The sequence below is a fragment of the Delphinus delphis genome, chromosome 11 (genome assembly GCF_949987515.2).
Source record: "Delphinus delphis chromosome 11, mDelDel1.2, whole genome shotgun sequence".
Taxonomy (NCBI): Eukaryota; Metazoa; Chordata; class Mammalia; order Artiodactyla; family Delphinidae; genus Delphinus; species Delphinus delphis.
Window position 1 is genome coordinate 95708574 of NC_082693.1, and position 23094 is coordinate 95731667.

Sequence of the window (23094 nt, forward strand, 5' to 3'; positions counted from 1 at the left end):
AGTTGAATTCATCCTGTTACTGTTAGTGTCTCCTGGGCATCCTCTGGGTGCCAGGCCATGCTGGGAGTCAAGGATTCGAAGCCAGGTAGGTCCGCACGTGTTCTGCCCTCTCGAAGCTAACAGTCCAGACAGGGAGGCGGACAGCGCAGAGAGAAGCAGCCTTAATGGGAATATACCCCCTGGAGGTACCGAATACACGTGTGCCTGGAGACCACACATGAGTATTCACAGCCACAGACGGGAACACCTGGGACGTCAATCATAACTAAATAGATCGCAGTATATTCATTCAATGGGACGCTCCTCAGCAGGGGTTGACAAACATGTTCTGTAAAGGGCCAAGTACTAAATACTTTACACTTTGCGAGCCATATGGTCTCTATCACAGCTACTCAACTCTGCTGCTGTGGGGCAAAAGCAGTCATAGAAGAGCCGTGAATGGCTACGCATGGCTCTGTTCCAATAAAACTTTACTTGTGGACACGGAAAAGGGGATACCGTCATCACTCGGTATCCACGGGGCATTGGTTCCAGGACCCATCATGGATACTAAAATCCACAGATGCTCAAGAGAGGGGGTATCTTGTGCGGGTTGAGGGGTACAGGGGCTTTGGGACACTAGAATGTTCTCTCTCTTGAGCTGGGTGGTAGACACACAGGGCTATTTATTTAATATGTATTGTACTTTTCTGTGTCTGTATTATTTTTCATGATATAATGGCATAGGATTCATAAAATGGCATAGACCGTCAACTGGATATATCTTAAAAAACATAATGTTGAGGGACTTCACTGGCGGTCCAGTGGCTAAGGCTCCACGCTCCCAACGCAGCAGGCCCAGGTTCGATCCCTGGTCAGGGAACTAGATCCTGCATGCATGCCGCAACTAGGAAGTCCGCACGCCACAACTAAAGATCCCACACGCCGCAATGAAGATCCACGTGTCGCAACTAAGACCTGGAGCAGCCTAATTAATTAATTAATTAACATAAATAAATAAAATTATTTTAAAAAACAAAACAAAAAAACATAATGTTGAGTGAAAGATGTAGGTCGCAAAGAACACCCACAGTATCATTTTGATTATACAAAGTTCAAAAACAAGCCAGACCCATCTATATTACTTGGGGACGCAAACTAAAGGATACAAGTATAAAGAAATGCCAGGAAGCGATTGCCCCAAATTCAGGATCGTGGTGCCTCTGAGGGGAGAGGGGTTGTCTTGGGGGTGTCCAGAGGCTTTGGGGCACTAGCATGTTCTCTTTCTTGACCTGGGGGGTAGACACACAGGATTTTGTTCTATAATATCTATTGTACTTTCCTGTGTATCTATGCTATTTCACAATTTTAAAAAAGAAAGCAATGACAACAGGACCAACTGGAATGGCATCTGAACCCCTACCTGACGAGCATTTATAATCCACCTGGAATCATATCTCAGTGGGAGTTGTATCCCACAGCTCTGCTAAGAGACCCTCCTCCCCAGTCAGACTGAACCTCTCACCGTTCCCTCGCCCTGGCTCTGCCTTCCGACCTCCCAGCCTTTATTCATGCTGTGCTGCCACCCGCCCACCTGCTCTGTCTCCTCCCTGTCTCCCCTTCCAACACTCCCCCTGCCCCACCTCCAGCAGAGAGGTGCTTCTCGTCCGCCAGGACTTGAAAGCTCTTTATTGGGATTAGACGAAGATGAAAAGCAGAGGCCAGTCCTGACAGAGGCCCAGAGCTGCGGGAAGGGAGGCAGCAGGCTCCCGAGCATCTTGTGGACAACAAAGGGAGCGGTGACCCTGAGCCCAGAGCAAACGGGGGAGGGGAGGCAAGCCTGCATCGGTACTCTGGCCTTGGGTCTTGTTCTGCGGGTGAGTCTCACGGACTCCACCAGGCTTGGGGTGGGGGCTGTGGCTTGTTCACCACCAGGTCCCCCCAGTGCCTAGAACTGGTCCTCTTCAATGAATATTTGAGAGATAAATACAGCCCAGAGCTCTGGAAAGGCCAGGGAGAGAAAGAGGACTGACTTTTTTGAGGACACTGAGGCTCAGAAAGGTTAAGTAACTTGCCTGAGGTCACACAGCAGTCAATATAAGAAGGCAGGACTTGAACATGGTCTGTCTGGCCTCAGAGCCCTTGCAGGTGACTTGAGGCTTGGTGGAAGCAGGGCTAGAGCAGGTGTGCAGCTGCTCCCAGGAAAGCTGAGCCTCAGACTCAGATGATTCACCTCTGAGGAGAGCAGGTGTCCACGAGACCAGAGGTGGCTTCTAAACCCTTTGAGAAAAGTAGAATTTGCCGAGGGCTCAAGAGCCCAGAGGAGAGCAGGAGGAGGAGGGCTGGGAGCAACAGAGGTCCTGAGGTGCCATCCGAGGGTGTGCTGGAGACCCCTGGAAAAGTCGAAGTGACCCCAAGGAACCCGTGGGCTCCCCAAGATGTAGAGCCAGCCAACTGAACCTTGCATTTCGATTGGCTCCTCTAGGCTGGCAGGTGGCTGACATTCTCTGAGCCCTAACCACATGCCCTAACCTCAGTCTGGGGATGGGCCACGAGCAAGCACTCCTGTCGCACCCACTTGACAGATGAGGCCATCGAGGCACAGCAACATTAAGAACCTGCCCAGGGGCCCAGGATGAGTTGCAGAGCTCAGACCCAAACTCAGGCCTGCAAACGCCCCTGGCCTGCACTCAACGCTGCATCAGGCAGTTCAGGGAAACGGTGCATCGAGTCAAAGCTTTATGGACAATATGCTCCGCAAGGCCCCCGGTGGACACAGTTGAGGCCACAGGCTGGGTCTTGGTGCTGGCAGTGGTGGAGCTGTTTGCACCAGGCTGATGGGTGAGGTCAGGGGAGGTTTGGGGGACATAGGAGGGGTAGGATTCCCTCCACCAAACCCTCAAAGCTCAGAGACAAGAGGGTGGGGAAGGGGTGTGGCACAGCAGAGAGACAGAGCCAGGTGCCCACAGGGGAAGGACCAGGAATAATGGGGTGCTGTCTGCTGCTCCAAGAGGTTCTAGAAGGGACCTCCCTGGTGCTCCAGTGGTTAAGACTCCACGCTCCCAATGCAGGGAGCATGGGTTTTGTCCCTGGTCGAGGAACTAAGGTCCCAGATCCCGCATGCTGCAAGGCGCTGCCCCAAACCAAGAGAGTTTCTAGGAGACCACAAGGTGTTTCCACCTCTTGCGAAAGAGCAGTTTCTCTTCTGCATGTTTGCTGCAATACTGGGGGGGAAATCTGTTGTTTCTTTCCAGTCAAGAGAGTTACAGAAATGCTTCTCACAGCAGCACCCCGAAAAGCCTCTTCCACTCAGGTACTAGGATGTGCCAGGTCCCTTCTGGGGAGGAGGGACCACACAAAGAGAAATGATGGGAATTGGGGGGAAATTAAGTTAAAAATGAAAAAGTAGGCGTTCCAACACATTGTCACCCACAAGCCACATTTCCTCAGGCCATCTTTGCATCTGTCCATGGGTGGGTGAGGGGGGGGTGTGTGAGGTGCCCAGATGAAAGGAGATGACCTCACAGGGGGCCGGGCCTCGAGGCCTGCAGTAGGTGCCACACAGTCAAGTCTTGCCTCCCCAGGGGGGTAGATCTTTCTGTGAAGAATGTTCTTTACAAAGAAAGGTAAGAGGACCCCCCAGAGCCCACTGCCAAGAGTCCTGGCTCGGGGCTGAACCTGGCCTCTACTTACCCTCCAGGCCATGGGCAAGCTACCTGGCCTCCCTGGGCCTCAATTTCCCGGTTCCTGAATGGTGCCAGTGGGGACAGCACCCCAAGGGAGCCTCGAGGGGGCCTGAGTACGCATGTGAAGCCCAGCTTATGTGCTCAAAGAGGCTAATTTGTGATAATAAGAGTAGCTGTTATTGTTTATGGTATAACCGGAAGGCAGAGGATGAAGTAGAGGGTGGAGAGCAGCTCCTGGAAAGCTCATAAAAGTCAAGGGGAAGGGGAAGGAAAGCACCCAGCCTGCACCGCGGGGGGCAGGGGGAGGACTCCTGGGGCTGCAAGAAGGTCGGCACTGCCCAGGTGAGACGGCACTGCCCAGGTGAGACCGAGCCTCAGGGACCCCGGGGTGGGCAGCCCTGGCCAGGGACGCTCCTGGGAGTTCCCTGGCCTGGATGAACTCGCCCCAAAGCCACTCATCCCAGCGCCTGGCTTGGATCCAGTCCACCCAGCTTCTGAGGGAACCTGGGACCAGGAAAGGGGCACAGTGTCAGCCCCCGGAAAGTAATGATGTGGCCTCTGGTTGTATTTCAGGAAGTGGGAGGTGCCCCCCTTTCTGGCAACAGTGGCAATTCTGTGCCCCAGGCATTGTGCTCCCATGGCCAGCAGCTGCCTCCCTCCTCCCCCAGCTAAGAGGGGCCACACCTGGGCAGGTTCCATGTGGTGGCTCCACTGTAAGCTGCCTTGGGAGGGAGCTGTCCCTCCCCAGGGATTGCCCACCCAACTGGATGCCCCCAGGCCGCAGCAACGCCCACCCACCTCTTTGAAGGGCCAGGAGGTCAGGCTGTGCTGGGAGGGAGGCTGTTTCAGCAGCGAGGGTGGGGAACGCTGCCCCCGCCTCTTCAAAGCCACCTTGGCAAGGCCTTAGCTAAACATCTCCTGGTCCCTGAAGGCTTCCCCTGTGAAGTCTGCAATGTTCAAACGCAACCAGCAAATCCCCCGAGACAGGTCCCGGGAACTAGCCGCGGGGCAACACGAGCCAGAGAGGAGCGCGTGGGAAGGAGGATGGCGTACCTGTGCCTGCGAGCTGCAGGGTCCAGGGGAGCAGGAACAAGCCCAGGAGCCGGGGGGCTGGGATGGGGCCCGGTGGGGCCCGCCACCAAGGAGGCCGGCTCTCCATCGGGGCCCCCGGGTCAGTGTCCGTCCTTCCTCTTTAGCTCACATGAGGAGACAGCCTGCTGGCATCCACAGTTCCCCTTGGCTTAGCCAATAAGCTCCTCCCTGGCCGCCCTTCCGCTTCCTCAAGGCCTCAGTTGGCCCCCTTGTCCTCTCAATAACCCCAGAATTGGGCTTCCCTGGTGGCGCAGTGGTTGAGAGTCCGCCTGCTGATGCAGGGAACACAGGTTCGTGCCCCGGTCCGGGAAGATCCCACATGCCACGGAGCGGCTGGGCCCGTGAGCCATGGCCGCTGAGCCTGTGCGTCCGGAGCCTGTGCTCCGCAACGGGAGAGGCCACAACAGTGAAAGGCCCGCGTACCAAAAAAAAATAAAAATAAAAAAAATAACCCCAGAATTTCCACTCAAGTAGTGGGAACAGCCCCAGGCCAGGTGGCCGGCCTCCAGGTGAGGATCTTGTCCAGGGGAAGAGTTGGGAGGGGCTAGGCCTCCCAATCCCCCCGGGGGGTGGGCTTCTCCCTCCTCAGCCCCTTTCCAGCTAGTGGCCTGTCCAGAAGACACTGGTGACAGAGGTGGGCACAGGATTTCCATGGGATTTACAGGGCTGGTTTAGCTGCTCACGCCTGAAACTCTTAACAAAAACAAAAAACCAACCCCATTCACAGAAAGTTCCCCTCGGAAATAGTCCAGGAGCCCGTTGGATTAAGGTGCTCCTCCAAGAGTAGGGTTTTGGGTGTGGGAGCAGGGGGTGGAAGTGGTCGGGAGGATGGGACGGGGCAGGCCGTCAGGGGGAGGGCAGGAGCCACAAGTTCCCAGCTTTCCACGGGGCCAAAGAGCCCGTCATTAGTCCAGTGAAGGCCACCCTGGGTACCCCGCAGAGGCCCAGCCAACGCCTCCCCTCTGACCGACCTCACGTGAGATGTCTTTCCTCGCTGCAGCTTCCCTAAACTTGAGCCACCGCTTCTCCACCAGGAGACACGTGAATTTCTTCCCCATCCAGCTAGAACAGCAGCCCCTGTCCCCCCTCCACAGGCCCCAGCACAGGTAATTCTTTGCCGCCTGGGCCCCTTTCCCCCGCAGACTGGGAGCCGCTCGGCCTGGCCTTCTGGAGCCCAGCACCGGGCAGGGCCGAATGTGGGGGGACAGAGGTCTGCTGCGTGTCCGGAGTGGCAGAGGGAAGGGGTCTGGGGAGGTGGTGAGAGGAGCCAGCTGGCACGGGAGGAAGGCGGGCTGAATGGAAGGTGATGTGTTTCAGCGCAAGCTGAGCGCTTCCCCTCCTTTCCCCATTAGTGCCCATCAACCCTCAAGATAAAGGTTTTTATCCCAATTTGACAAACTACGCCCCCGAGAGGCAAAGCAACTTGCCGAGATCAGGGTGGGTACCTGGGGCGGGCATTCAGTGCCCAGCTGTGTGAAGCCGGAACCTCTCTCCCCACCCCTGACGCGGCCCCCAGGGATGGCAGGACGGGGTCCAGTTTCCGCCCTTCGTCTGAGTGCTTTCCCCTCAGCCACTTAGCACACAAACAATGAAAACCAGAAGCCATTTCCCACCAACTCCAGGAGTGCCAGGAGGATGGCAAGCAGCAGGGCCCGCCCACCAGGTGAGGAAGACGTATGAACACAAGACATTTCCTACTGGCTGGGGGGCGGCAGGGACCCCAGTGGTATTGACTGTTGATCTATCACAGTGATACATGATAGCATATGTCACAGCGAGACACAGATAATCTGCTTCACGCTGTTTCCGAGCTCCTGGGGGGAGCAGGTTGTCTAAGCACCTCGATGCCATGGTGATAGACGTCATGTTAATGCCTCCACGCACGGAGGGAGCACTGTAAAGGCATCAGTCTGTGCCTCTGGGGTCTCTTTAGGACTCGGCATCGGAAGGCAGCCGAGCGCCAGGCAGCCTCGGAACACGGACCCGGGCTCTGCCTCCACACCTGCCTGTCCACTCCGGGGCTGCTCTACCTTCCCCCGGCCATCAACACAAGGCCCTGGGCCCCCTAACGGGGCAGCCCACCTCCGGATCTGCACGCTCGGAGCCCCAGGAGCTTTGCCACCTCTGAGCCCAAGTCCAGCCCACGGCCTCTTGCCTGCCTGTGGCCTTGTTTGTCTTCTTTACCTCTGACCCCCCCGAGCCTAGCACAGTGCCGGCACCTAGTATGTGCTCGATAAATACTGGCGCATGAATGATGCATGAATGAGCATAAGACGGGGGTAAAGTGCCTCCTGCCCAGGCTTGCTCTGAAGGTGGGTGCCTAACATCGAGCCTGGCTCATAGTAGGCTCCCTTCAGGCCCCCGTGGGATGGCTGGACTCCAGGGTGGGGCAGGAGGAGGGCCATGCCCTCCCCGGGCAGATGTGACCTGAAAAGAAGTGGCTGGGGGTCTTGGGTCATTGTTGAGTTTCGTAGATGTTCTGAAGCCACCCAGTCTCCTGGGGAGAGGCAGGCATGGACCTTGGGTGGGGAGCCAGAGGGCCCAGGTTGTACTGTCTGGGCCTCAGGAACAAGGGTGATGGAAGAGAAACCACAGCACATCCAGAAACCTCATTTTCTTCAAGACTCTCCACCTCCTCTCACTGAAGTGGCCACCAAGCAATGAACTTGCTGGACTTTGGTCCATAGGCTTCTCCTCTTCCCTGCCCTTGGTAGGAGCTTCGAATAAGTGGGTGAAAGGAAGAGCAGAGGACATGAGGCTCTGTTGGCATCTCCAGTGGGCAGCCAGGAGCTTCGCGGCCTTTGGGCCAGGCCTCCACAGCTGAGTCTGCAGGCGAGGGCCCTGGGGCCGGCGGACTCAGCCCCTGCTCTTGTCCAGTCATCTGTCTGCCTGTCCACCCATCCATCCATCCATCCCTTCACATTTTGCTGAGCACCTGTTCTTCACCAGGCACTGGCCTCAACAGAAGGATGCAGAAGTGAAAGACCCCAGCTTCGAGGAGCCCATGTCTCCGGGCAGGGGGAGAACTATAATATATATATATATATATATATAGAGAGAGAGAGAGAGAGAGAGAGGCCTAATATATAGGCCTCCAGATAATATAATATAATCAACACAATTATACAATCACATCACAGTTCAGAGCAGTTACTCAATGCCATACACCATCCAAAATGATTTTAATCTACACATCAATTTAATCCTCACTGCAATTCTACGAGGCAGGTACTATAATCACTACCATTTTACAGATAAGGACACTGAGGCACAAGGAGGTTAAAATAAAATTTGCTCAAGGTCACACAGCTAAGAAATGTGTCCAGGGGAAATGACCCAGCCTCTGCTCCTAACCACTGCTCCAGCCCGCCTCAATGGCAGAAGTGTGTACAGAGCAAAGAGGGAGGCAGGGGAAGAAGTGAACTACTCGGGGTGGAGAGGAGGGGCTACCTAGGAGGACTTCATGGAGGAGGTGGCAGCTGTGAAGGAAGAGGAAATGGGGGAGCACACACATCCCCTAAGGTCCTAAGGTGCCTTGTCCACACAAAGACTAAAGCTTTCCAAACTGGACCACAATTGCTGGCCTCCATACACATATTAAGTGCCTACTGTATGCCAGGCAGTGGGAGTATAAAACATAAATCTTACTTTTGCCCTTAAGGTGCTCCCTGTCTAGGGAGGAAAACAGAAGCCCCAGACAGGATTTCCAACTGCCCCAAGTGAGTGAGGGTGAGTGATCGAGTGAGGTGAGGCCCCTGGAGCCGCGCTTGGCTCCGACGCTCAGGATCTTCTGTGTTTTCTCTGCGTTTCCATTCTCCTCCCTTTCCCACCTGCAGGAAGTCACTTCCTTCCTTGGTATAGACGCCAGCACCAGAGGAGCCCACCAGTTGGAGGGGCCCCCGAGAACGCCCTCTGAACTGGCCTGCTGGTCGAGATGGAAAATGTCCCCCTCTGTCGGGCCTCTACGTCCCCACTGCCCGGGGTACCAGGGGCAGCTGGGTCGGCTCCTTGTTTCCTTCCATCCTCTCCCTCAAGCACCCCCACACTGGAGAGAGCGGTGCGGAGGGCAGCCTCCCTCCTCTCCTAGCAATACTCAGGTTCGCCTTGGAGGCCCCCTTTCTGCACCATGTAGCAGCCTGCAGGTGGGTGGTGCTGACGGACCCCCCACCGCTGACCTCAGTCTGAGAGTGGACCTGACCACCAAGCCCAGGGGGCCTGAGAACTGGCTATAACTCAGTCGAACGAGACCCATCTAATTGTGAACTTTCTCAGGAGGGAACGAGCTCTCTGTTGCTGTAGCCGTGCAAACCATCCACCCGCACGCTGCTGGAAGATGCCTACCTGGCCTGGAATGCTGACCTGGCCCATCTCCAAAGTCCCTTCTCCGTTCAAGCTGCTCCGATTTTGGCCTGTTTATGAAATATTTGTTTCATGCCAGACATCATTCTAAAGGCTTTACGTGTATCGAATACTTCAGTCCTCACAGAAACCTCATGTGGGTAGGTGTTATTATTGCCCCCATTTTACAGATGAGGAAACTGAAGTTCAGAGACTGTAAGCCACCTAACCTAAGTCCACACAGCTAGTAAGCAGTGGAACAAGGACTTGAGCTCCTTGGCTGCACTTCTAATCACTACGCTCTCCTGCAATTCATTTGATTCTCCCAGGGGGGGCTCGTATTACAACCCTCATTTAGTGATGGAGAAAAATAAAGTGGCCTGCTTGGGGGTCCCAGAGGGGACCACAGTGCAGGGTTTTCCTATTGGACACATACTCAGAGTTAGATAAGACTCTCCTTGCTAACTCTGTTGGGGGGAGGCAGCAAGGAGCTAGTGCCCCCTCCCCAGCCCCTGCCACACTGAAAATAATCCTGAAGATCTGAAAAACAAAGGTGGCATCAGTTTTCAACCTTTATTCCATGTTCACCACGTGCCAAGGCCTTGTTAGGATTAGGCTCTTGGTACCGTTGTGTCCCCAGCAGAGACAAGCACCGACCAGGAGGCTAATCACTGGAGGTCCTTGGGCGGCGGGGACCAGAGCTTGAAGGTCCCGTACTCAAGCCGCCACCCCCTCCAGCCACGAGGACAGCCCCTGGGTTGTCCTGTGCTGATGGTGCCACCTGGTGGCACATGTGGCTCTCACCTGTAATGTCTTCCTCTCCAGGTCACTTCTTCCCTCTCTGGGGTCTTGGGCTGCCCAGAGGCCACTACGCAGCAAGGTCAGAGCAGGACTTGAGAGGCCACGTGATAAAGTCGCAGGGGGCAGGGGGTGGACAGGGCCGGCGGGACCAGGCATGCGCTGGGGGCCTGTGGGAACAGAGGGCAGGGCATGCGGCTGCAGGGCCCCAGCCCGCCTGCCTCCTTGGGCACACACAGGAGCCTCCTTCAGAGCCCGCCCCACTCTGTCCTAACAGCTGCTTTGGCTGGGAACACCTTAGAAATTCCTCTTGGAAAGCTTCATAGGAGCCAGTTATTGGGCGCCAGGAAAACCAGCCCATGGCCCCCAGCAGGGCTCCCCATAGAGTTCAGCCAATTAAGGAAGCAATTAGCCTCCCCCGAGGCTAATTCATGCACTGGCACCTCACACAGCTTTATGGTTCTTTGGGACAGAGGGCCTCAGCTCCCTGCGGGCAGAGCGGGCTGTGTGGCAGCCACTCCTTACAAAGATTCCTGGTCCCACACCAGCGATCCAGCTCCACAAGGCTTCGGGAGGCCAGAGGACCTGTGTTTTAACAGATGCTGGTTGTCACACTTGAGAAACTGCCCGAAGTGCTTCCCAAGGCAGATTTCCAAGGGGCTGTGGGTAGGGTGATGGGCAGCTCTCCAGGGGGCCTGCTCTGAAGGGGCCACTGGCCAGCAGGAGCCCTTCGAAGAGGCTGGGTCGTCCCTCCTTCCTTCCTTCTCCCCCCTTCTCCTCCACTTGTCCTCCCTCCCTTCTCCCTCCCCCTTGGAAGGCCGGTGTGGTGGAACTGGAACAAGCCCCCTCCATTTGCATCCCAGCCCTACCTCCTAAGCCAGTGGGGGCAGTTTCCTCACCTACAGTATGGGGGTGAAATACCCTCCTTGCACGGATTGGATGAGGAACAGTTGTGGTAACACAGGTGAGAGTGCTTGGCAAAGAATGAGATGTTGATTGGAAGTAGCTGTTTTGCCTCAGCCTTTGAGCCTCTCTCGAGTAGGTCTCTTTACAAGAGGTGGGCCGGCGGCTCGGAGGGGAGCAGGTTCTGCAGAGAACAAGCGTCCAGCATCAGGAGATGAGGCAGGTGTAGCCCCCAAAGGTAAGCGGTTATGGATGAGGAACTCTGCCTGGGGGGCGGGTCTGGGGGCAGCAGGGAGACACGCGGGAAGGTTGGAGAGTGGGAACGGGACGGGAGGCCTTCCAGGCAGCCTGGAGTCCTCGAGCTGGACCCCTGGTAGGTTCCAGAGCAGGGTGCAGGGGGCTGGGCAGCATCCGGTGACTCTCCCACCAGCTGACCCCTCAGGAAAGCTCTGCTCTCCCCTCTCCTCCCTGCCCAGAGGTACCTTTCCTCTCACTTCTCTTCCCATCGAACTGTGTCTAGGCCCGCTCCCTCATACCCTCTGCCTGGGGAGACCTGGGTCAAGGTCAGAAGGCCTTAGGTCCACAAACAGCAAAGAACCCAAGCCAGCACCTCTAGTTCCTACAGGAGTCCAGAAGTCCCTCCAATGGCCCACAAGGAACTTTGGTTCGCTCATTCATTCATTCAGCAAATATCTCCAGGGCGTTGCTCTGAGCCAGGCCCTGTCCTGGGCACTTTCCATCTAGGACAGAGCTTGACACCCACACATCTAAGTCACAACCCAGTGGGAACCCAGTGTGAAGGGGACACAAGCCCAGATCAGGCTGAGCCTGCCATGGAAACCAAGGCCACAACATTCACAGAGTCTTGGTAAGATGCTCCAGGAGTAGAAGAGAGAGGGCTGGCAGGAGGGGCTGGGACGTCAGGTCCAGGCTAAGAAGCTGAGACAGGACAGGGGTCCAGGGGAGCCAGACTGGGACGGACTCCCTCCTCCCCTATCCTCTGACGAAGCTACCTTCTCTCTCCAGTGTCAACAATCAGATGAATGAAACCATTTATTTTTCTATTAAAAAATTACTGGTATTGCAACTAGTACAGATTCCTACTGTTTTCACTTCACAGTACAGATTTTCAGCCACACTCTGAGTTAAGCAGATTCCTGGCTGTTCCTGGAAGCCCGGCATCATTTATGACACGGTTTCTGAGTGGAAAGACTTTCTCCAGAAGACACAGCTCATTTGGAAGTAAAGAGATTTCCTGAGTTCACTGCAGTGAAAATCCCGTTCTTTACAAAACCGCCTGCAACACTGAGGAGAGGCGGTGGGCTTTTTAGGACCAGAAATCTTCATGGGGCGTGCTGATCGAGAAGGACCACAGTCTGCTCTTCGTCCAGGTAGAAAAAGAAAGGGGAAAAGTCAACTGAGTCTAGACCTTTGGATGCTGCACCGTGAAATTTCCACCAGGTCACAGCAGATGGGCAGCAGCCTGAGAGCCCAAAGATTTCACTCACCCAGAAACCTCCTCCCCAGGAAATTCCCCCACCCCCACGGAGCCCAAAGGAAAGTATTTTCAGGCTTCTTCCATTGGACTTGGGTGAAAGTATTCCTAAGCAGCGGCCCAGCCTGGCTGGGAGCCCGGGCCTGAGTCACCGCATCCCTGCGCCCTGCTGGCCACTTCTTTTCCTTTCTTCCCTCCCTGAATCTAGCTGCTGATCTTTGTGTCACCACCTTCTGGAAGATGAGCCATGTGCAGGCCATGGCCATCCCTGAGCTGCCCATGGGACCGGGGCTGGGCTCCTTGCCAGATGCAGCTGACCTCAGAGTAGGCAGGAGGCCCATTGTCACCTGGCCCAGGGCCTGGACCCAGGCAAGGGTCCCCTCTGACACCATCCTTCCCCCTCCCCCCCAGAGGGGGAGGGGAGGAGACTAGCAAATGGTGCTGGGGTCCGGGCAGCTGAGGGGACAGCTGTGCTTGGGGTCAGGTGGGAAGGGTGGAAGCAGGGGTGAGAGCAGGAGGCCTTGGCTGTTTGCGGAACACACTGGGGGAGGAGGAGATGAGGGGGGATGGGTTCAGTGGGCTTCCTGGGGTCTGCAGGTGGCCTGGGGCTCCTGCCACCTCTCCCTGGAGTCCCTGTGGCTTTGCTCCCTCCCCCCCCACCCCTCCCTCTGCTTGTGTTCCCTTGACGGGAGGCTCTCAGGCTCACAGAGCTGCCCCTGCCCTGGATGAAATGTCTTTCCCTCGGAGTTGTTTTTTTTTTTAAGAAGGATACAAGTCCTCCTTTTTTTTTTTTTTTTAAATTTACTTAATTTTGGCTGCGTCGGGTCTTCGTTGCTGCGCGTGGACTTTCTCTAGTTGCGGCGAGCGGGGGCTACTCTTCGTTGCGGTGCGTGGGCTTCTCATTGCAGTGCCTTCTCTTGCTGCGGAGCACGGGCTCTAGGCGCGCGGGCTTCAGCAGTTGCAGCACGCAGGCTCAGTAGCTGTGGCTCATGGGCTCTAGAGCACAGGCTCAGTAGTTGTGGCACACAGGTTTAGTTGCTCCACGGCATGTGGGATCTTCCCAGACCAGGGCTTGAACCCATGTCCCCTGCACGGGTAGGCGGATTCTTAACCACTGCGCCACCAGGGAAGCCCTTTCCCTCGGAGTTTTCACCTCCAGGTCTTTCTTCTTCCATTTCCCGAGCAGGTCTCTTTCCTTCTCACAGGTGAGGACAGGGGGGTGTGGTGTCCTGCCTCCCCTCTTCAGGCCAGGACATCCCTGGTCCTGATCATTCCCCCCACCCGGCTTCCAGACCCTTCCCCATAGAGGGCTCCTCCAGCCTGCATCTCCCTAGTGCCCAGCTGGGGTCTGACCAGGGCTGAGGTCAATGGGACCATGGCCCCGCCCACATTCTGGACAGATGCCTCCTGAGAATCCCCTACCTCCTTCTGGGTCCCCTGTTTCCCCTGAGCTGCTGGTCGACCCTCTGCTGTGCCCCCTCTATGCCCCAGAGGCCACCCCCCACGTGGGTCCTCTTTTGAAGTAACTCATGATGTTGACTAACGTCTGCCTCTCACGTGGCAAAGCCTGCCCTTCCCTGAAGGGGCCCATTAGGGCGGCCCGAAGGGAGAGGCACTGCCGCAGAAGACCCCCTCTTTATCCCGACAGGCTGATCCCAACCCCTCACATCATTGGCTGAGATTGTTCACAGGTCATTTTGATTTAGAAAAAGGCTTTCTCGGGCTCTCGGGATCCGCTCTCTATGCGGAAGTTCAGAGCAAAGGCAAAGATAATACTCACCCTCTTAGCGGGGCCCATGGGAGGAACTGAAACCATCTTTGTGAGACATGCGCCAGGAAAAGACGGAGGGAAGGGGCTAAGAACTGGCATCTGTTACGGACGCAGAGGCCTGCAGGCACTTCACACACGTGATGTCACAGCCCCCCAGGAGGGACGCGATCCCCCTGTTGACAGAGAAAGCACCGAGCTGGGGAACCCGGCCAGCCAGGACCCAGAGCGAGGCAGTGGTAGGAACAAGCCCCTCTCTTCTCTGTAAACCGCCTGCTCTCAGCACAGAGGAAACTGGGGTCTGAGGCTTACAATTTCCAGGGGATTTTCACTGGAAAAAATCCCTACAAGTGCAAAGCCAACTTTAGGTATGACTGTGAATATTAACTTCCCCTTCTTGTGAGAACAGAACCCACAAGTTACAAGTTCTAAAAGGCTGACAGAACCATAACATTAAGCAACCCAGGAACATAGACTATTGTGTATGGACTGTCCGCCCACCTCTACAATGCATTCCCTGTGATTTTGTACACTGATCACCTCTTTGTTGGACAAGGATTCTGGAACGTCATATTCTATCGAGAGAATATAAACTTCGACCAAGTTTCCTTCATAGATGAGCAGGAAGAATTCAGGGCATGTCCAGGTTCCTCACGCGGGGACTCCCCTGCTCCTTGGATGGACGACCCTCCATACCCAGTGTGGCTGTGCTGTCCTCTCTGCAGGGACCTATTGTGAGTTATGTTCATTGATGTCAATATTTTATGTCAAATCACCAGGAGATTTAAACCTTATTCCATCATGTTCATCGGATGTCCTCTTCTTCATTCATCGGTGGGAGAATTCCTGGAAGCCATCTGGACCCTCAACGGCCCAAGAACTGGCCTCCACGTGGAGGTAACTGGGAGCCACATAACCCAGGGCCAGTCCAGCGCCAGCCGCCTGGAAGAGAGAAGAGAAGGGAATCGAGGGGAAAGAGGTTTAACTAACTGAGGTTGAAACGTCTCACATCTGCAAACCTTACAGAAACCTATGGTCATGTGAACGCAATGCAGTTACATATTGCAATTCAGTGGCCGAAATAAAGCCTGAATTTTGACTGAATGGCACTGACTGAGCAGGTACATCCAGGCAGGCGGAACCAAGCCACTCCTTGGCTGTTCCAGAGACAGTGCCCCAAAGAGGATGCGGCAGCCAAACTCCTGCTAGTTTTCCGTCTCTCTCAAAAGGCGCAGCCTTGGAAATAACCCTTGCAGGTAGGGGTGGCCTCTCTGCCTTATAGGAAACTGAGTCTGGACTTGGAGGCAGGAGATCTGGGTTCAAGGCCCAGCCCGGCCTCTTCCTACCTGCGGGAACTTGGGCAAGTCATGAGGGTCCTCTGAGCCTCCCCTTCCTCCTCCATGAGGCCGATGAAAAGAACAGCCACAAGGAACGGGAGTGCCTGTGAGTGAGAGCCTGTGGACGTGCACGGGGCTGTTCACTTCTGTCCGGGGATCCTGCCGTCTGGGGCTCTGCAGGGGGGCCCAGGAGCCCGGTTCTGGGAGCTCCTCTGTCTCCCCAGGCATGGAGAAGGGGGTGATGTCTCTGATCAGGATTCTGAACCAGTTCCAACTAGGCTGTGGTTTCCCAGCAGGCGGGGCGCCAGCCTCCCGCCCTGGCCTCGGCCTGCCCTCCACACGGGGGCGCTCTGACCAGCCCACCCGGCCACCTCCGCAGCCAGGCTCCGCCTCGTTTCCTTTCCCTTTCAGACCTGACGGATGACTGACGGCTCCTCCTCCAGCTGTAGAGAACTCCAGCCCGCACTTTGCCTCCAACTCGATCGTGCAGGACCCAGCTCCCCTTCATCCTGGCACCAAACGTCTGTTTGATCAGCTTTTCATCCGTTTTCCGAAAATGTGGTGATTTGAGGCTATTCTGAATCTTGCAGAACTGTACGTGTTGCACCCTGGCAAGATATTGATGAAGCCCCAAAGCTGATACTGGAGATGCCCTGCTCTCTGACAGCCCCTTCATCCCCTCACGGCCCCCTCCATGGCCCCCACAGCCCCTGGCTCTCTCCTCTTTGCCAGGGCCACCGTGAGGGACAGAGGGTCAGCTGAATGCGCTTAGCAGAGGGTCAGAGAGGCGGTGAACGTGTCCTCACCGGGTGGGGATCCTCTGTCCTGCCCCACCCCCAGGTCAGCTGGGAGGGGAGGGGTGGGGCGGGAGGAGCGTTGGGGTAGCATACAACAAGGTGGCATCTCCGTCCTGACATCCTGGATTCCACGGCCCCTCTGCTCAGCCTTCGTGACAGTAAAAAAAAAAAAAAAAAAAAAAAAAAAAAGATTGTTTCAGTGCTGGTTAAGTGTTCTGCATCTCACATCTTTAGTAATAAGCTTTCTCATTTGACAGCAAATCCCAGTTTTACAAAGCACTTTTTCAACCATTTTTTCCCCTTGTGCACAGACCCCTGTAAGGTAGCAGCTCCCCAACTTTTCAGAGAAGGGAGCCAGGCATCGGAGAAGCTGTGGCAAGTTCATGAGTTACTGTCAAGGATGCTCATAGGTTGATCCAGCAACAGAAAAGCCAGGGGTACCCTGATTGGGAGCTGCGGGCGTCAGGGCAGGGAGCCAGGGGCCTGGTAGGCAAGGTTGTGGGTGGTGGCAGTGGACCTTGGACCAGGGCTCAGGATGGAAGCTCTGAAATCCCAAGGGTGAGGAAGGAGGATGAACAGAGCAGGGCAGAAACAAGGGCCCAGTGAGGATGCTGGGGGACAGAGTGAAATCAGAGCTCAGAAAGTGTAATAATCAAAGATCTATAAAGACAAAGCTCATCACACCCGCCCTCTCACCCCTCAGTCCCTCTCCCCCAAAGGGGTCTACACCCTCAGGCTCACCTGCAACCTTCCTCACTCTTCTGACCTGCAAACAAATAAAGCACAGAGCCACACACAGCCAGGGAACTGGGTTTGTTGGTTTTTACTGCGGTAGGGCCATCCTCGCCCTTTTCACCTGAATGCATCCTGCTTCGGGCCGGTGGGCAGGCCAGTGTGGGCTGCTCCAGCCTGCGCCTGGCCGGTGAGCTAAATCGGGAGGGAGGGCCAGGCAAGGCTGCAGAAAAGCAAAGATCTGTTGATCTGCTCTGCCCGGGGTGGGGTTGGGGGGACTGGCCCTGGGGGAAGAGGCAGAGGGCAGGGAACTGAAAGAAGCCAGCTGCGGTGGGGACAGCCCTGCCCGATTGACTGACCTGGAGAGGGCAGGAGTCCCCACAGTACAGTCAAGGCTGTTCCTAGGGTGGGGTGGGGCGGCAGGGGGAACAGGGGAGGCCCAGCAAAAACTGGCAGAACCGCCCCCATCATAAAAGGATATGTTCTCGTCAGGCTCTTTTCTAATCCAGACTCCCCTCCCCCCCATTTCTCCCGGTCGCCTTGTTTCACCACAGACACCACTGGGGAAATTGCTGGGAGAAGGAAGGAGGGAGAAGCAATGGGGTTTATTAGGAATGGTGACTTTGTGATTTTCTGCTGCTAAGCGGCAACACTAGCTTGCCCTCCCCCCGCCTGCCGGACAGAGGAGAGGGGAGAGTGAGGCGCAGCCCCAGCCCGAGGTCTGGGCGTGACAGCATGGGGCAGCGAAGGCTACAGGGCCACCAGCGAGCACCAGGGCCCCAGCTTCTCTCCGCCCTCTCTGAGACAGTCTTACTGAATGTAGTCGGTTGAACTGTGTTCCCCAAAAGATATGTTCAAAGACTAACCCCCTGTGAATGTGACTTTATTTGGAAATAGGGTCTTTGCAGATATCATTAGTTCCTTTCATCTTGAGATGAAATCATCTTGGATTTAGGGTCGGCCCTAAATCCAGTGGCTGGTGTCCTTGTAAGAAGAGGAGGGGACACACAGAGACACAGGAAGCAAGTCCACGTGAAGGTGGAGACAGAGACTGGGGTGATGTAGTTACAAGCCAAGGGATGCTGGGGGCCACCAGAAGCAGGGAGAGGAAAGGAAGGATTCTCCCCCAGAACCTTCAGCAGGAGCATGACCCTGCCGACATCTCGACTTTGGAGCACTTACCTCCAGAACAAGTGTCTGTTGTCTGAAGCCACTCAGTTCGTGGTACTTTGTCACAGCAGCCTCAGGAAACGAATCCACTGAATAAAGAAACCAAGCAGGGATCATTAGGGAGGATGATGACTCTCCTGAAGAAGAGGCAGGCAAGGGATTTTAAACACCTCTGAATCCACTTGGGAGCAACCCTTTTACAACAAGGAGTAGTAAGAGAGAAGTCGGTAACCTTTTATTGTAAAGCCACATAACCTTATGAAAAGTCTGGAAAATAGAAAAGCACATTTACCTGTTATCCCATGATACCCTTTGGAGTCTACAGACCTGGGTTCAAATCCCTGCTCCATCTTCCTTTTGACTTGAACGTAATTCACTTCTCTGAGCCTCAGTTTATTCATCTGTAAAGTGGGGATAATAATCCTGCCCCCCCCCCAAATTTATTAGAATTAAACAAGAAAATACACACTAGGTCCTAGCACGTGCCTGGCTACTCACCAAATCTTAGTAAGGTGCTTGATGAATACTGGTTCCTCCCCCTCTCTGATAAAAAGCTCCAAAATGATGAGATTGAGTTCATTTTAAAATCCCTAAATGTGGATGTATCACAACTTTCTTCTTCCTTTATTTGGAAACAATGGTTTTTTTTTTTTTTTAACTTTTAGAAAGATTTATTTTTAAATTTACATACAATAAAATTCACTCTCTTGGGTATATAATTCTCTGGGTTTTGACAAGTGCATAGAGTCGTGTAACCACTACCATAGTCAATATAAAGAACATTCCAGGAACTTCCCTGGTGGCCCAGTGGCTGAGACTCCACATTCCCAATGCAGGGGGCCGGGGTTCGATCCCTGGTTAGGGAGCTAGATCCCGCATGCATGCCGCAACTAAGGAGCCCGCCTGCCCGACTAAAAAAAAGGATCCCGCACACCGCAACGAAGATACCGCGTGCCACGGCTAAGACCCAGCGCAGCCAAAATAAATAGATAATTTAAAAAAAAGAACAAAAAACAGTCCATCACCTCCCCAATTCCCTCCTGCAGCCCCTTTGTGGTCAGACCCCCGCCGCAGCCTTCAGGAACCACTGGCCTGTTCTCCTTTTGTCTTTTCCAAAAAGAGGTTCATAGACGTGGAATCGCAAGCACGTGGCCTATCGCGTCTGGATTCTTTCACCGGACATACGCTTCTGAGGTCCGTCCATGCTGTCGTGCGGCTTCCCCCGTATTGAGGAGGGGTTCCCGCCGAGTGTGCTCCTGTGTGGATGACCACAGTGGCTGACCCCTCCAGGTGAAGGATGCGGGCTCTTCCCCGATTTCAGTGACTATGAATAAAATTGCTATAAGCATTCATGTCTGGGTTTTCGTGTGAACATGAGTTTCCATTTCCCTTGGGTAACACCTGAGAGTGGGGTTCCAGGTTCCCATCAGGTTTCTAATGACCTCTGAGTCAGACCTGCTCAGAGGTGGGGTAGAGAGAGGAGCACGGTCTGGGAAGATCTGGGTCCCTGTCGCAGCTCAGGGATGACAAAGGTCAACCAACTGAGGAGCACTGCTGTCACTTCAGCCTCCTCCAGGTCTGCTTCCCTTCTCTTGGAACGACCAGGCCAGGGTGGGGAGGAGGGTGGCCAGCGACGGGCCCTGGGACTAAACCGAGCTTTGTGGTATAATCCATATGTTCCGCTGCAGCCCTCCGGGGTGGGGAGGTGGGAGCAGCTCTGTTTAGTTCTGGCGCTACTGGGCCTGCAGGTGGGTCTGCGCCATCCTTGCTCTCGCGGCTGTTTCTGGACTATTCTCCTCCCTCTTCCTTACAAAGCCTCCCTCTGCGCCTCCCGTCCTCAGCTCTCCTTACGTGTCACCTGTTACCTCTCCTTGCGGCAGGTACCCAGACCTCCAGGCCACGCCGCCCCCGGTCCTTGAAGATCCTAGAGCATGGCCTCCTGTCCCATCCACCAACTGCTCCTGTCTTCTCAGTGATTCCAGAATCCGTGTCGATAGTCCTTAGGCCTCTCAGTCCTTCACTTTCTCTCCTCCAATGGCTTTGTCCTCCTTGAAGCCCAAGGACCCAAGGCACGCTCTGGACCTTGCACCTGTGCCCAGATCCTTCAGCCCCTCAATCTCTAGCACTTCTTCGTCACCACCTCTTACCATCCACTTCCTGCTTCCAGATTCCTGCTTCCAACAATCCTTGGCTACCTCAGGGCCTACGAGCCATGATCTTACCCTCACCCCATCCTCACTCAACACCACAGCCACTCTGACACCTGGAAGCCCCCTCTCCATCCTCATCCTACTTGCCTGGGGAGAGCCCGGCTCTGGTTAGATCCCACCCTCCACCCACCTGTGCAGACGCCCACTCTCCCCAAGGTGGCTGGAGGCCAACACACATCCCCATGGACCACTCTCACTCACGATCCAAATCGCCCACCCCGAAGGGGCCCCACTGCCACCTGGTCCAGTTCCTGCCCCCGCTCTTTGGGGAATAACCCCACCTCCCCTCTCTGCTTCGCCCACCTGCTGTACTTCCCTGAGGAAAAGGAGAATCGGCCAGCAAAGAACTCAGGATCCCTCAAGATCCCTTGCCTCCACCCTTCTGCTTGTTCAGACTAAAACCTCGGGGTCGTCCTCACGTCCCCGCCTCCTCTCACACCCCACCCCTCCACCTGAAAGTATCCCCACAATACAGCCCCTCACGTCCCCTCCACGCCACCGGCCCCCTCCGAGCCCCTGTCTCCCACCCGGTTCACCGTGGAGCCTCCCCACCGAGCGCCCGCCTCTGCCTACGTGTCCTTCCCCAGCTTGTGCTCAGCAGCAGAGGGCTAAGCCGGGTCGCGTCACACCTGCACACCCTTCATGTCACTCGGGGTCAAAGCCAGTGTCCTTGAGCCCTCACAGGCTCTCTAGGACCTGCTGCCACCCCACCTGTTACTTTCCGTCCAGCCTCCTCTCCTTCTCTCTCAGGCTCACCCACTCGCCACACTGGCCTCCTTGCTGGTTCTCCAGCCAAACTCGCTCCCCTCTGAGCCTTGGTACTTGCTGATCCCTCTGCCTTGAGCCCTGCCCCCCAACAATATCCATGACAGTCCCTCCCGTCACCGTTTCCCAGCTTCACTAAAAGGGTCCCCTCCTGGGGAGGTCTTCCCAGGCCACCCCATCTAAAATGGCACCTTCTCCAAGCTGCGTCTTCCTCTCTGCCCGTATTCTTCTTTGGCACTACTGCAGTGTCTTTTTTTAATCTATTTTTACCTTGTTTGCTGTCCATCTCCCTTTACTGGAACATGAGCTCCACGAGACCAGTGAGTTGTCATTTGCCCACTGCTGAGTTCCCAGCACTGTCGCAATGCCTGGCACATAGCAGGAACTCAATAAGTTTCTGCTCTCCTGCGCTGCCCGCGCCCACCGGGGACCTCTCCTGGGGCCGTATCCTGTCCTTCTTGCCAACTCAACCCACTGCTTTGGAAATTCTCCCTGGCTCCTGCATCATTCCCCGCTTGCTGTTGGGTCATTTCCATCAGTGTACAAACATGCAAATACACTGGATTTTCTCCTTCTTAAGAAGAAAACAACCAAGGACGTCCCTGGTGGTGCAGTGGTTAAGAATCCGCCTGCCAATGCAGGGGACATGGGTTTGAGCCCTGGTATGGGAAGATCCCACATAGCGCAGAGCAACTAAGCCCATGCACCACAACTACTGAGCCTGCGCTCTACAGCTTGCGAGCCACAACTACTGAGCCCACATGCCACAACTACTGAAGCCCGCGCGCCTAGAGCCCGTGCTCTACAACAAGAGAAGCCACCACAATGAGAAGCCCGCACACTGCAACAGAGTAGCCCCCACTCGCCACAACTAGAGAAAGCCCGTGTGCAGCAACGAAGACCCAACGCAGCCATAAATAAATAAAATGCTAGTTCTTTAAAAAAAAAAAAAAGAAAGAAAACCTAAAAAATAGGATCACACGAAGTGGGAGAGAGGGAACAGTGTAGGGAGGATGGGGTAGAACGGGACCTCTCTAAACATACCTTGTTTTGTAGTTTTGACTCTGGAACCATGTAACTGCCTTATTTAATTATAAATACATTAAATTGAAATGAAAGAAATCCCCTAAAAAAACAAAAGCAAAAGGATAGGCTTCCCTGGTGGCGCAGTGGTTAAGAATCCGCCTGCCGATGCAGGGGACACGGGTTCGTGCCCCGGTCCGGGAAGGTCCCACATGCCGCGGAGCGGCTGGGCCCGTGAGCCATGGCGGCTGAGCCTGCGCGTCCGGAGCCTGTGCTCCGCAACGGGAGAGGCCACAACAGTGAGGGGCCCGCGTACCGCAAAAACAAAACAAAAACAAAATTTGTGGGACTATTAGCTATAGATATTTTGCAGATGCTCTTTATCAAGTTGAAGAAATTCCCGTCTATTCCCAGTTTGCTAAGAGTTTTCGGTTATTTTATTTTATTTTTTAAAATTATTTATTTGTTTGTTTGTCTGTTTTTGGCTGTGTCGGGTCTTAGTTGCAGCGTGCAGGCTCAGTAGTGGTGGCGCTCGGGCTTAGTTGCCCTGTGGTGTGTGGGATCTTAGTTCCGCGACCAGGGATCGAACCCCAGTACCCTGTGTTGGAAGGCGGATTCTTAACCACTGGACCACCAGGGAAGTCCTGGGTTATTTTAAAATCATGAATGGATGTTGGATTTTGTCAAATGCTTCTTCTGCATTCATTGATATGATCGTATAATTTTTCTTCTCTAGCCTATTGATATGGTGGGTTACATTAATTGATTTTTGAATATTGAGACAGACTTGCATACGTAGAATGTGTTCCGCTTGATTGTGGTATATAATTCTTTTTATATTTGTTATAAATTTGATTTGTTAACATTTTGATGAGGATTTCTCTATGTCTGTGAAATATATTGGTCTGTAGTTTTCTTTTTTTCATGCTGCCTTTGGTTTTTATATCAGGGCAATACTGGCCTCATAAAATGATTTGAGAAGTATTCTCTTCTCTACTATT

General features: G+C 54.7%; 1 protein-coding gene across 1 annotated transcript in view; it reads right to left on the minus strand.

Moving 5' to 3' along the window:
• Nucleotides 1-4841, minus strand: part of NFAM1 (NFAT activating protein with ITAM motif 1) — a 33497-nt gene extending 28656 nt beyond the window's left edge. Inside the window, exon 1 of the mRNA XM_060023985.1 lies at nt 4719-4841. Within this exon, the coding sequence (XP_059879968.1) occupies nt 4719-4824 (106 nt within the window). The 5' untranslated portion in view covers nt 4825-4841. The remainder of the gene's footprint in view (nt 1-4718) is intronic.
• Nucleotides 4842-23094: the final 18253 nt, after the last annotated feature.